Source organism: Oryza brachyantha, chromosome 1 (assembly GCF_000231095.2).
Source record: "Oryza brachyantha chromosome 1, ObraRS2, whole genome shotgun sequence".
Classification (NCBI taxonomy): Eukaryota; Viridiplantae; Streptophyta; class Magnoliopsida; order Poales; family Poaceae; genus Oryza; species Oryza brachyantha.
The window spans coordinates 5,767,671-5,780,419 of record NC_023163.2 but is presented as its reverse complement, the minus strand read 5'-3'; the positions used below and the strand labels follow the sequence as shown (position 1 = coordinate 5,780,419).

General features: G+C 40.3%; 2 protein-coding genes and 1 long non-coding RNA gene across 3 annotated transcripts; 2 read left to right on the top strand and 1 right to left on the bottom strand.

Annotated features, from left to right (window-relative positions):
- Positions 1 to 3,903: 3,903 nt before the first annotated feature.
- On the top strand, positions 3,904 to 5,875 carry LOC102703825 (phosphatidylinositol 4-kinase gamma 4). The gene is made up of 2 exons (XM_015843768.1): positions 3,904 to 5,205; positions 5,498 to 5,875. Exons 1-2 carry the CDS (start codon positions 3,904 to 3,906, stop codon positions 5,873 to 5,875), a joined length of 1,680 nt encoding a protein of 559 aa, XP_015699254.1.
- A 1,304-nt stretch (positions 5,876 to 7,179) lies between these two features.
- On the top strand, positions 7,180 to 8,660 carry LOC107304510. Its single transcript, XR_001550627.1, has 3 exons — positions 7,180 to 7,580; positions 7,666 to 7,805; positions 8,309 to 8,660. It is a non-coding gene; the product is annotated as an uncharacterized LOC107304510 (long non-coding RNA).
- Positions 8,661 to 9,523: 863 nt separating this feature from the next.
- On the bottom strand, positions 9,524 to 11,483 carry LOC102703539. The gene has a single exon (XM_006645623.3). The coding sequence runs from the start codon at positions 11,327 to 11,329 to the stop codon at positions 10,574 to 10,576; it is 756 nt and encodes a 251-aa protein (XP_006645686.2). The 5' UTR covers positions 11,330 to 11,483; the 3' UTR covers positions 9,524 to 10,573.
- Between the last annotated feature and the right edge of the window lie 1,266 nt (positions 11,484 to 12,749).

The following is a 12,749-nucleotide window of genomic DNA, read 5'->3' as shown; positions in this document are numbered from 1 at the left end:
GTATATATCCTGTTGGCAAACAAATGGATCGATGGACACGAAACTTTCTGTAGATCAGCACAACACAAAATCACCATCCAGCCTCAGCACGCATACATGTAAAGAACTTCCATCCTCATGTGAGCAAACAGAAAGATATATAAATACAAAAAAACTTTTTCTTTACAGAACAACAAAACAGCCTGGTTGCATTTCTGTCAGGAATATATCCATCCCAGCTTCCCTACATAAATCCAGGAAACTTTATACCCTCTTTAAACAAACAAAAAAAATATAGGTAAAATATACGTGCAAACCTTTGTAAAGAGCAACACAACAATGGAATCACATTTTTTTCCTACGGCATGTACTTGTATACTACGGCATCCAGTCATCCAAGGATATGGTGACAACCATCTTTTGCATATGATTTCCTAGATAAGTTTCATCCTAAGATGCCAAAGATAAGAGAAGCAAGCAAACCACTTCTGTATAAAGAGCAAAATACCACAATGATGTTATTTCTTCCACGTTCAGCCTCATCAAAGAACATGGTCAAGGCTCTTGTCTTACAGTTGCATACTGCCAGGAATCTTTTTTGCTCTTTCATGTAGAGAACAAAAAAACACAAAAAACTTTTGTGCAGAGTAAGGGTAACAACGGTCACATTCCCTCTGGGACTACCCAAGATTCTAACTTTCCAAGTCACAAAATGGATCCTTTTTCTTTGCCACAAGCTTCGCTTAAGATAGCAACAATTTATACCATACTCCAAACTCTTCTCAAGCGTGATCCTACCAACCATTTTTGTTGTATGCTGCATCATAAAAGTTTGCTAAGGTTATCACACGGCCACGTCAAGACCACATACATGTCACAATGATATGTTTTGTTTTATTCTTCATTTTTACCGACCTTCACTCCGTGACGAAACATCCCTCCAATAAACCACCGTGCCCCTTAACTTGGCTTTAATTTTGTGAAATGCCACTGACCTACCTTGAATTCACCCCTTACATGTTTGCTATATTTGCTATATTGCCACTAGCCTCCTAAACTCCTAAGGGGATTATCGGTGATATATGATTTTGAATATTTGTGATATAATAATGTTGGCTAGAAGCTAAAATTACTAAGATCATATTTAATGTTGATACTTCCACTTTATACATGTCCTAATATTTTAATTTAGCTAGTATTAGATACTATAGGAGGAGTACAATGTATCAAAATGAAAGGCCCATATTCGGAAGTTCAAGCAAGTATAATCCGTCAAGTTGACACGTGTATATGACTACCTTTTTTGACATATCTTGATGTCGCATCCCGATAACATTCGAGCAAGTATGTATTGTGCCCTTCCACAACACGCAATGTCACCAACCAACTATGAAAGAGAGGCATGGTGTGTGTGTTCTACTTGAAATGTTTCTCTTCTCCTCCCCCTCCTCCTCGTCCCCTCCCAACGCTTGTGTTCTATCTACTTGTTTCCTCTAGACCAATGTCTTTCCTTAGTATATTGTGTGCCCTTTTTGCATTTAGCATTAACTCATGTTTCTTTGTAGTTAACTCATGATTGTAGGAGTTGATTGTTGATGGTGGCGAGCACCATCGGTCAAGCACTTGTGATTCTCATGAGAAAATGGTCTAACCATGGCAAGAACTATGCCGAAGCATGAGGGGATGGTAGATGATCTTCATCATCATATATGTTTATATGTTGTTTCTAAGTTTTCATGTTCCCCATGGAGAATAATAAAAAGGACATGTGTAAGTATATTCATAATAGTATAGTTTACTTAGAATGGGAAAGTAATAGTTTTGTCATGAGCACAAATAATATTTTAATATTTTAATACTTAAATCAACAAAGTATTTCTAAGGATATTTTCCAAACTTCCAAGTCAAATACCATACCTATTTGCTCTTCTACTAGTAATAGTTGAGCTGATAAAAAAATGAAACTTAGAAGAAAAAATTGAAGTGATTCTTAAGTAAAAGGAACCAGACAAGTAAACATACTCTCTATGATCTCGAATAATTGACACTATTTATCATTGCCATCTAACTTTAACCAAAATTACTTTTGAAAGTTGTATGGTTCCATTATTTGTGATGCTACACACTTCAATGATATAACATATTTTCAATTATTTAATTTTTTGGTGAGGTTTGAAATTGATCCATGTCAAATTCAATTATTCAAGAATAGAGGTAGTACCATTTTAAAGCATGCATGCCATCATTAAAGCTCAAAGTTTTAGCAGCCATTAATAGTTATGCTCTTAATAGTCATGTTCATGGAGTATCATAATGCATAATATGCTGCAGAAGCAAACATAAGAAAAAGAAAGAGAAGAGCTATAAAAACATTTGGTGCAAAGGATCTGGGGCCAAAGCAGGAAAAATGATTTTTTTTTAAAAAAAATGTTATTCCTTGCAGGGGCAATCTTGTACTCACAAAAAAAAGTCCTAGTCAGCATTAATGTTAAACTCACCTTAGTTCCTATTTTAAGGCTATATAAACAGGACTAGCCACTGGGTGGTTCTCATTGCCCTCTCCTGGCCTGCTCCCAAAAGATTCACACTCATGTTTGATTGCTTTAGTTCTTCTCCTTCAAGAGGTGGAAAACTGAAATCTTCTTAGTTTGATGTTTACTGGTTACTAACCATATTCATACCCATCACTTTGGTAAGTATTATTTACCATACTGTATGTATATAGACCTCATCATGCACCACTTTTCTAGAAATCTTATCCCATGTTCTTACAAAGTCATGTTGGCAATATTTCGTGGGTTTTGGTGTATGTTATGGATGGTGGATACAAAAGTAATATTTAGAGTAAAATGAATTAATTAATGATCCTTATATTTGTTGTGTGGTGTCATCATGGTCCTGAGTCTTTCTCTGCGTGTGTGTGAGAGAGAGGGGTCAATGCGGTAACCATGCAAATAGCTACAGGAGTACTTCTGGGGTAGACCCCATCTTTTCGCTTATGCTTATACTTATAAGCTAAAATTTGACTTTTTATCTTTAAATTCAGAGTTAATTTTTTGGGGTTTTCACCGAAGTTTATTTTTCACCCTTGGCTTTTAGATCACTAAGAATACGTATATAACATTTTTAATTTACAAATACTTTTCGTTTGCAAATATATTGTTCATCTTTTTTCTATAAAACACCCAAACAATTACCTTGTAGAACGATAATTTAATAATATTTGAGGATGGACATGTATCTTCAAAATTAAGGGATCGACGTGACAGCATGACACAAAGTTAATGACTACCATTGTATTTTAATCTTTACTTAAATGTGGGAAATGTGTGTCATTTAAGAATACTGAGAGCTACTTTTATGGATGTGCCTTTTGTGTGGCAAGACTATGTTCGCTTTACTTATAACTAGTTAAATATTTGTGCTTTGATATAGAGAAATATGAATTATACCCATGCTAGTATTGTTTGGAGATAAAAAATAGAGCCAATATATAGGACTATTCCAAAACAATATAGTTGGTGGATAACAGATTCACTGCCACTACTATTACCTTCTTTTCTTTTAGAATAGTATAGATATTGTGATTAACTAATTAATTTGATTAAAATTATTAAACCAAAATGTGGAAATTCATGAGCAACACATCTACAATGTTGGCCATGGTTGAAGTTTTAACTTGATTATCTGTATTTGTTTTGTTTGATGTCCTAATGCATACTAATTTAATTTCATAATCGACTTTTTTGAAGTTCAAATTGCAAGGTTCACTGGTATGTTCTTATGATTATTTATCTTTATATAGGAGTTGATTTTTGGAGATGGCTTCCAGAATATTGTAATAGAAAATACAATCTTCACAACATTCATAGGGGCTACTAAAAATTTGTGGTGCATATCAAATAAGTTGTTGCTAAGAGCAACATGGCATCGACTGGCATTACAGTGAGCCCAAGCAATGATGCCTTGGACCTGGTTATTGGACAGTTAGATGGCGATCAGTCCTCATGTCATACAACAGAGGTCATGCTGCTCTACCTTGCGGTGCCTGGCTTTCCACTCACAAGGATGCAAGTGCTCGAGTCTGATTCAGTTGCAGCAGTGAAGCTTCGGATACAGAATAGCAAAGGATTTGTGGCAAGAAACCAAAGGCTAGTGTTTGAAGGCCGAGAGCTCTCTCGCAATGATAGCCGTATCCGCGACTATGGCGTGAGGTATGGGAGCGTGCTTCATCTTGTGATCCGATTATCGGATCCACGGCGAACTGTTGTGAGGACAATTTATGGAAGGAAGTTTAAGATCCAAGTAGACCAAGGTCGAAACACTAGACACATGAAGGAGATAAACAAAAATTTTGAATGCCCCTATGATATTAAACAGAGCATGTCTTTGGTCAGTGGTGAAAAGTTTGACGAAATTACACTTATCTCCAATGTTTGTGAGAAAGATAGTTTTGGTATTGATGACAAGTTTAGTGGAAAAGAAATAGATAAATGTTTTGAGCAACTATCTATTATTGGTGCTAACATTGGAAATACATTTCAATCTGATGTTGGCGTGAAGAAATATCCATTGATCGAACCGGTTCTTGTCAACCCAAGTGTTACCCTTACTCCAACTATTATGGGTATGATCCAAGCTACACTTGCTGGACTAGAAAAGAAGCACACACCCGTGATGTCCTCAGAGGGCACTGGGGGAGTCTACTTCATGCTAGATCCATCAGGTCAAGAGTATGTTGCGGTTTTTAAGCCGGTAAATGAAGAGCCAATGGCGAAGGACAATCCTAACGGGTACCCTTTGTCGAGCGATGGGGAAGGGTTAAAGAGAGGAACACGAGTTGGTGAAGGTGCATTCAGGGAGGTTGCTGCGTACATTCTTGACCATCCCATTAGCGGATATCGTGCGTGTGATGAGCATGGGTTTGCTGGTGTCCCTCCAACTGTTCTTGTTCGATGCATGCATGTTTCTACTGATCAGACTCGATGTGATTGCACGGAGAACAAACCAAAAATTGGATCCTTGCAGATGTTCATGAAGAATTCTGGGAGTTGCGAGGACATTGGTCCAACTTTTTTCCCTGTGCGAGAGGTGCATAAGATCGCTATTTTGGATATGAGACTGGCTAATACAGATCGCCATGGTGGCAACATATTGATCCATAAGGATGAGAATGGGCAGATTGGGCTGGTGCCAATTGATCATGGATATTGTTTGCCTGAAAGTGTAAGTATTTTGTTTTGTCTTTGCTCTTTTGTAAGGAGTAGGATTGCTTTCATTAGGAAAATTACTTTTGAAATGTAGATGAATCAACTTGTACAATCTATGATCTCCCATTTAGTCACCACTCACCTTAAAAATAGTTAAACTTTACCGCTCACTATGTTCCACTTTTTAAGCATCAGTAAATTATCCAACCATTAAGTTGGTTACTAGTGATGATTCTTTTCTCACACGTTAGAAACCAATATTTGAACTATTTTAGATTTAGTAATTGATCTGCCTTACCAATCTACAGTTCGAAGACTGCACATTTGATTGGCTTTATTGGCCCCAAGCACGCCAACCTTTCAATGATGAAACCATCAACTACGTAAAGTCACTTAATGAGGAAGAGGATGTCAAGTTGCTCAAGCTCCATGGTTGTGAACCATCCTCTAAATGTGTTCGTGTTCTTCGTGTAAGCACCATGATGCTAAAGAAGGGTGTTGCGAGAGGCCTAACTCCTTATGAGATTGGTAACATGTTGTGTAGGGAGAACATCACAACCAAATCGAAGATCGAAGAGATTGTTGAAGAGGCAGAAAATATTGTCCTTCCTGGGACAAGTGAAGAGGGCTTCATGGAAGCCATCTCAAGGATCATGGATCACCGTCTTAATGAAATTTTTAACTGAGACGACCTGATTGATAGTTGCGGTTTAATGTTTTGGTTGTGTGTATGATAAAACATGTAAATCCCTTTTGTTTGAGATACCATCTCCATGAAAAATCATGTAAATCATCAGGCTTTCCTACCTAGGACATTTCTTGATGTTAGCTGTAAATTAATGGATGTGAAGAATGTTGTAATTAATGGATTGTACCTATTTCAACATCATTCTCTCTCTTTTTTAGAGAAGAATATTTTTATCCGGCCTCTATATCTTTTTTTTTGCCGAGCCACCCCCAAAGTAGGATGGCTAGATTTTTCATTAAGGGTTGGGAGGAAAAAATACAGATAAAATTATATGGCAAAAGAACAGTATGAAAAAGAAGAACAAAAGAAATAGCAGACCATCGATCTATCCATTGTCATTGAAAATTTTTAAAAAATCCTACTGCTTTCCAAATCGCCAGTTCTTCTCGGATAAGAGTGTAGACCATCTCGGCGGAGGCGAATTTCTGCTGAAACACTCATTTCATTCCTTCCAGATGGACCAAGTCGTAAGCATGAACAAGGTGTCGAAGGCTGGCCTGAATTTCTCCCGGCCTCTATATCTGGTTGGATATACATATCCATATTTATTTATTTATTTATTTTGGGAACTTACATGTTCAACATATGTGGTCAACATCATTCTCTTACATGTTCATTTTATATATTTTAAGTGATGGTTTCTCTCCTCAAGATCTTAATATGAGTAAGAAATTGAGTTCCACCCTTGAAACTTCCTCTTGAGGATGACATAAGGGGAGTTGACCACATGGTTAGCTGATACTAGTATTAATTCAAATTCTCGACCTGAATAAACAACACAAATATCAAACCATACTTTATTGTTATAACATTTGATTTTCTTCCTTGATTACATGGCAACACACACGCGAACACCACATCTGCATACACTTTTTACTGCAGGGAAATTTTTGCATATTAACACAAGAAATCTTCAAATTACCGATTTGATCTTGAAAATTAAAGTAATCCCTGTCTGACGCCAATTTGGACAAAAATGAGTTGTGATAGTGGCAAGAATCTCAATTCCAGGAATTTTTTTTTTGAGAAAATGGAGAACAACCCAAATGCTCAGTGCACCCTCCCGACTTCTCTCTCCCTCTTTGTGTGTGGAGCAATTTTACCATCTTTAAGAAGACAGCAGGTGATATCACTGTTTATTATATAAAATTTAAAGGTATTTAATTTTACATTTACATAGAAAACAGTGATATCTTATGGTCCTCAAGGATAAAAAAAATGTTCCTGTGTGTGTCCTGCCGGAGCCACGGGTGCGGCCGGGCTCCTCCCCCGCACGGCCTCCTCACGCGATGCTGCTGAGGGGGTGACGCAGCCGGCCACCCATATATAATCGAATCGTGATCCAAAGTATCGTTCTTCTTGCTCAGTCCTTCCGGCGGGCGGCCTCGCATGAGCCGGCGTGGTGTAGATTGGGGATCCATGATCCATCGTCTTATTATTAACCCACTCAATTTATCCCTGATTCCTTCAATGCTTGGTTCAGTACAAACAATAACCTGTTTCTAAATGTGATTTAGGGTTCAGTTGAACAAACCTCATGCATTGAAGATGTCTATTGAGATTGGGCCATACCTTTTTCAGTATCCTTAATCCTTATTATGCAGTTTTGCTATCTGCAGCTTTAGAGTTCATGTTTAAAATAGGTGATTCCTTGGTGAACTCTTTTTGTAGGAGTTTTGTGCTAATTCCCAAAAGGATTAACTCATGATTGCCTTCTTATGATTTTAGGCTACAAATATTAAAGACAGCAGCAAAGAGAATGATCCCAAGTTTCCAACTAGATATATCGTTTAATACATTCTCTCTCTCAAATTAATTTTATTGACCAGTAACAACGTATTCCTGCGGCTTATGGGGGATATAAATTGGTGAGCAATTATTGTATTATACATTTTATTTGGTCTACCCATTTTTGCATTAGCAATAACTCGTATATATGCTATGTCCTATATGCATCATCTGCCATCTGCCTTTCATGATATATTTAGATGGTAATGGCTCTACGACATCAAAGCAAGTTGTGTTATTAATGGTGTATATATGTTAATAAGTAAATCGGTTCTTGAATTTTTTTCAGCCTGTCTGCCTTGTGAAAATAGTTATGGTACTTTTGCTGCCCCTTGATTAAACCTGAAAGTTATATCGTTGAGGGTCATGTGAGCTATTTAACTATGTGTGACCATTCTTGTCAGTACCCAGAAGATCTCAGAAATGAATTCGAGTGTGAATGGCAGCCAAATTGAAACTGCTGCAGCCTGCAAGGCCATATGCTTTTACAAACTTTGGCATGGTTCTTAGGTTCATGTGATATCTTTCTTTATACTCAATTCTGTTAATTCCACAAGTTAAGAGCTTGTATATTCCTGTTTAGGCACATTCATACAGAATGCAAAGGAATCTGGCCAAGTTGAATTTGGATAAGCTATCTTAATTCCACAAGTTGTATTTGGATACCAGAACCCAAAGGAATCTGGCCAAGTTGAATGATGAGCTCTATGAAGTGCACCCGATTATGACTTGTAATGTTTAAGAAGTTCTTGGTGTTGGTGAAAAACTTGATCATGAGTTTACCACTGCGTCTTTGTTCATTATATTTTGTAGCATGATGGACCTATCAATGATTTCTGTGCATAAACAGTTATCTTGAGTTCATCTTTGAAACGGAATCAGTGAGTAGGCTAGTTGTCGGATTCACAAACAAATTTGGTTCAAAAAACTATATTCCCTAAAAATAGACCCTTTTGCTATTTCAGGTAGGTCCTTGCACTATTTCAGATCTTATTCATATTTCTTACACACATGCTTCCTTTTGAATCTGTTAGAAAAATAAATATGCAGTGAAGACACGGAATTTTACATGGAAACTCTTACGGGAAAAATTATGGGCGTCGACCAGCAATAAACAACATGAGAAGATGATTGCAATGCAGGAAAATAGCATTGGACCATCACTCCTTCCCGTGCAGCTTATAAGCAATATATAAAGAGAAAATCTAAGAGTTCTAATAAGAAAAGACTTATAAGTCTTGTTAGAAAACTGAGTTCTAGTAGAAAAAGACCACAAGTCATATAAGAGCATCTCCAAGGGAGAGCAAAAAATCAAGTCCCAAAATTATTATACTATGAGCTGTCCTAAAATTGTTCTCCCTCTAAATCTTCCCAACCTCCAATAGTCTTGCTATTTTTCCTGGCTGGAGTGATAGGGAACACCAAAAAAACCTTCAAATCTAGCTTAATTTTGGATCAATATCAGGAGCAACGTAAATTTGGAAGTAGATATTGGACACCGTTGGCGATTGACTTTTAGACAACTTTTTTTCCCAAAAAGTAAGATTTAGGGACATATATTGGGCACCGTTGGAGATACTCTTAGGAAACTAATATCATAATCATAATAAAGTGCATACTAAAATTCAGATCATATCTCTAATAATTCCCACCTTAAGACACATTCCCTTGTAGTATAAAAATCATCAATCACCAAATAAACCACATGTAAACAAAAAAAAATATGCTAGGTCGGAGTTTATGACCAAACAAATCATTTTTTGATGTAGATTAAATATATTTTGTCTTAGTGCCCAGATCTTATATAATGATCAAATAAGGATTGCGACATTATTTTCTTAGTGCCAGTAAGTCCACGTAAAATTTCCTTACCTGCAATCTATGCTTCTGGAGGAAATATGCATTTGTACTCCATGGCTAAAAGTCGGTCCCATTGCTATCAATTTTGACTAACTAATGCTCTGAACATGTTTACATCCTGTAATTTGTTGAGCATATGAATTCAAGTTGCACCTCCAGTTTATGTTCGATTGTTCATCGACACATAAGAGATATGGGAATCTCTCAGGTGTTACTATGACCTATCTCTGTTTTTAACAGCGGTTGATTGTTAAGGCTAACAAACACTTGATTTGCACTATCACACTCAGCTGCAACTTGCGATCATTGATGAAGTGCATGCCCTTTTCCTTTCCTGTTGTCATTTCTGTGACAAAGACTTTCCTTCTGGTTTTCAGGCTTCTCCCGAACACTTGTCAATTGCGAGAGTCAGGAACAAGATATGGTGACCTGATCCAGATCCATCCTGACGGACGGACGGCGAAATTCTTGAATTTTTCGAGCTGTGCTTTCCGGCTAAGAGCTGTGTAGATTCAGCTTTTCGACATCTGAAAGTAGTATACTTATCTTCTTGCAAACTAACCATGTAATAATTGATGTTTCAGGCTAGTGGATGTACCAAGGCTCAGATCTGTCGTCTTCGATACCATGCAAAGCGGCATGGAATGTCCTGTGAGTCGACGTTTTCAGCTGGAGAAAGGTCATTATCGTAGCCTCGTTGCCAGATTATCGGTTTTTGTAGTCGATAATTTGGCATGCAACAACTTGAGATGGACTTTGATGTAGAACAACCATAGTATGATTGCTAAATACTCTGGTGTTTCACCATGTCTGAAGAATGGTCATATCTAAGCAAGATAGCACATTGCATATAGTATTATCTACCATATTTCAAGACCAGTTTGGACTTTGGAGTGCAGAAATTTCACATTTTTTGCCGTAAAATTTCGACCTTGATATTGTGATGTCCTATGGTTTGATCCAAACCGGAAAGGCTACGACCGAGTGTTCAGCAGCGGAAGCCGAGCACCTTGCCGTCCACCGGCGAGACGCCGACGCGGCACACCTTGGCCGCCTCCACCCGGTGCGTCAGCACCCGCAGCACCGTCACCCTCCCCTTGACCACCAGCAGCGAGTCGACCTCCATCACCGGCGCGGCCGCCGGTTGCGGCTGCTGCTGCTGCTGCGCCGAGGTGGCGGCCATCTCCTGCGGCAGTGGCGGCACCGGGGTGGCCGCGGCGAACGCCGGGACGGCGAAGCTGGCGGACATGTCCTTGGTGCGGCCGCCGTCGATGAGGCCCGCGGGGATGTAGACGGACCCCAGCTCGCCGCCGGCGTAGGCGACGCGGAGTGAGCTGTCGAAGTGCGCGAGCGGCGCGCGGTTGGGGTTGCGCACGGCGGCCGTCTGCTCGAACGTGAACGCCACCGTGCCGTTCCCGGACGCGAACGCCGGCAGCCGCACCGCCGCCACGGCGATGTCCGGCGGGCGCGGCCGGAACAGGATGAACAGCGCCGCGCCCGCCCCTCCCACCGCCAGCACCAGGAACGCCGCCGCCATGAGGCAGGACGCCAGCGCCGACGACGACGACGACGTCGTCGTCGTCCGCCTCACCTGCAGCGGCCGCTGCTCCTCCTCGTAGTAGTAGTGTCGCTGCTGCTGCTGCTGCGGCTGCACCGGCGGCGGCCCATGCGCATGCGCCGGCGGGGGGCCTTGCCTGGCCGCGCCTCCGGCGGCCGGGTCTCGGGTTCTTGGCGGCGCTTGCATTGCATGCGTGGTGGGTGGTCAGTGGGGGAGTGGTCGATCGCCTTTGTTGGCTTCTTGCGGGGGTGGCCTGGCCTGCCGCTTTACGGATGGATGATGGCGTCGAGTGGTTGGGTTGGGTTGCATGTGCTCTCGTGGGGAAAAGCGCGGCGAAGTGGCCGTCGGCTTTCGGACACTCGTCGCCGCAGCCTCTGCTGCTGCTGCTTCTGCTGTCGGCTGTCTGGGAGAGGTGATCCGACGACGCGTGCGAGTCGTGACTCGTGAGATAAACGAACCAGAGTTTACCGCGGTTACCTCACGATTAGCGTGACAAATCTTGCGTGCGACCTTCTCCGTTTTAAGAATTTACGGTTTTTACAATAATTTCATGGTTTTTGGCATAACCAGTGGCGCAAGAATGATTTTGACGATTTTGATGTACAGTTGTTCATGGTCTTCTCCTTTCTTCGGCCCGTTGTTTTTCTCCCTCTTCTCTCCCTAACATATAGCCGTGATACGTCGAATAATAGTGTAAATCTAACAAAATTTATCTTCTCATTACTGCTTATACTTATATAGCAAAATTTAAATTGTTAATTCTATTAATATGTATCACCTTCAATCTCTCTCCAAACTACCTTTCGGTTCGTTTTTAATGGAAAGATTCAGGTGAGAAATCTCTTCCCTCCGGTGACCTTAAAAAAAAGATTTTTATTATAGTTAATTTTCAGTCTTTGTTTTTATATCGCTGAGAATATACCGATAACACGTATATAAAAAAATTTATTTACAAATATGCTATAAACAGCTACCACGTAAGAAACCGCCGGTGGTAATTTGCGGACTAGGTTGGTGGATGCTTCAGCTTCACGTTTTCCGACGGTTTTTACTTGTTTCGTGCTAGTGAAGCTGTGATGCTGTCGTGTTAGCTATAGACTGGTGTCCATGCTGATCTGCCCCCAGCCTCGCCTGATTGGTCTTGGCTTTGCAGAGCAAGGGGATGAACTTGACCTGTGTATTACGAGAGTGTGACATGGCTAAGCAAAGCAAAGCAAATCAAAGCAAAGCGAAGAGCGAAAGGGAAAGAAAGAGGTTAGGGCGCGTTGAGGCGGACTCCACCAAACAGGAAAAAAATTAACCGAAACGAAGTAGCACTAGCAGCAGCGGTAGTAGTAGTAGTTTTGTTCTTTTTCTTTTGGGAGGGAAAAAAAGCTCGGGGGGCTTAGCGTTTAAGCAACACCGCGCGTTGATTGCGCCATCTTTTCCTGGGGAAAAAAGAGACCCAATCGTCGTCGTCTTTGGCTTGCTTTTGGCTCACAAAGTTGCAAGGATGCTGGCCACCTTCACTTCTACACGTACACCTGGCAGGTTATGCGTGAACCCCCAAAAAAAAATGATATGTGACTATACGTGTTAAAGGGGAAAATGTGAAAAAACAAATGTA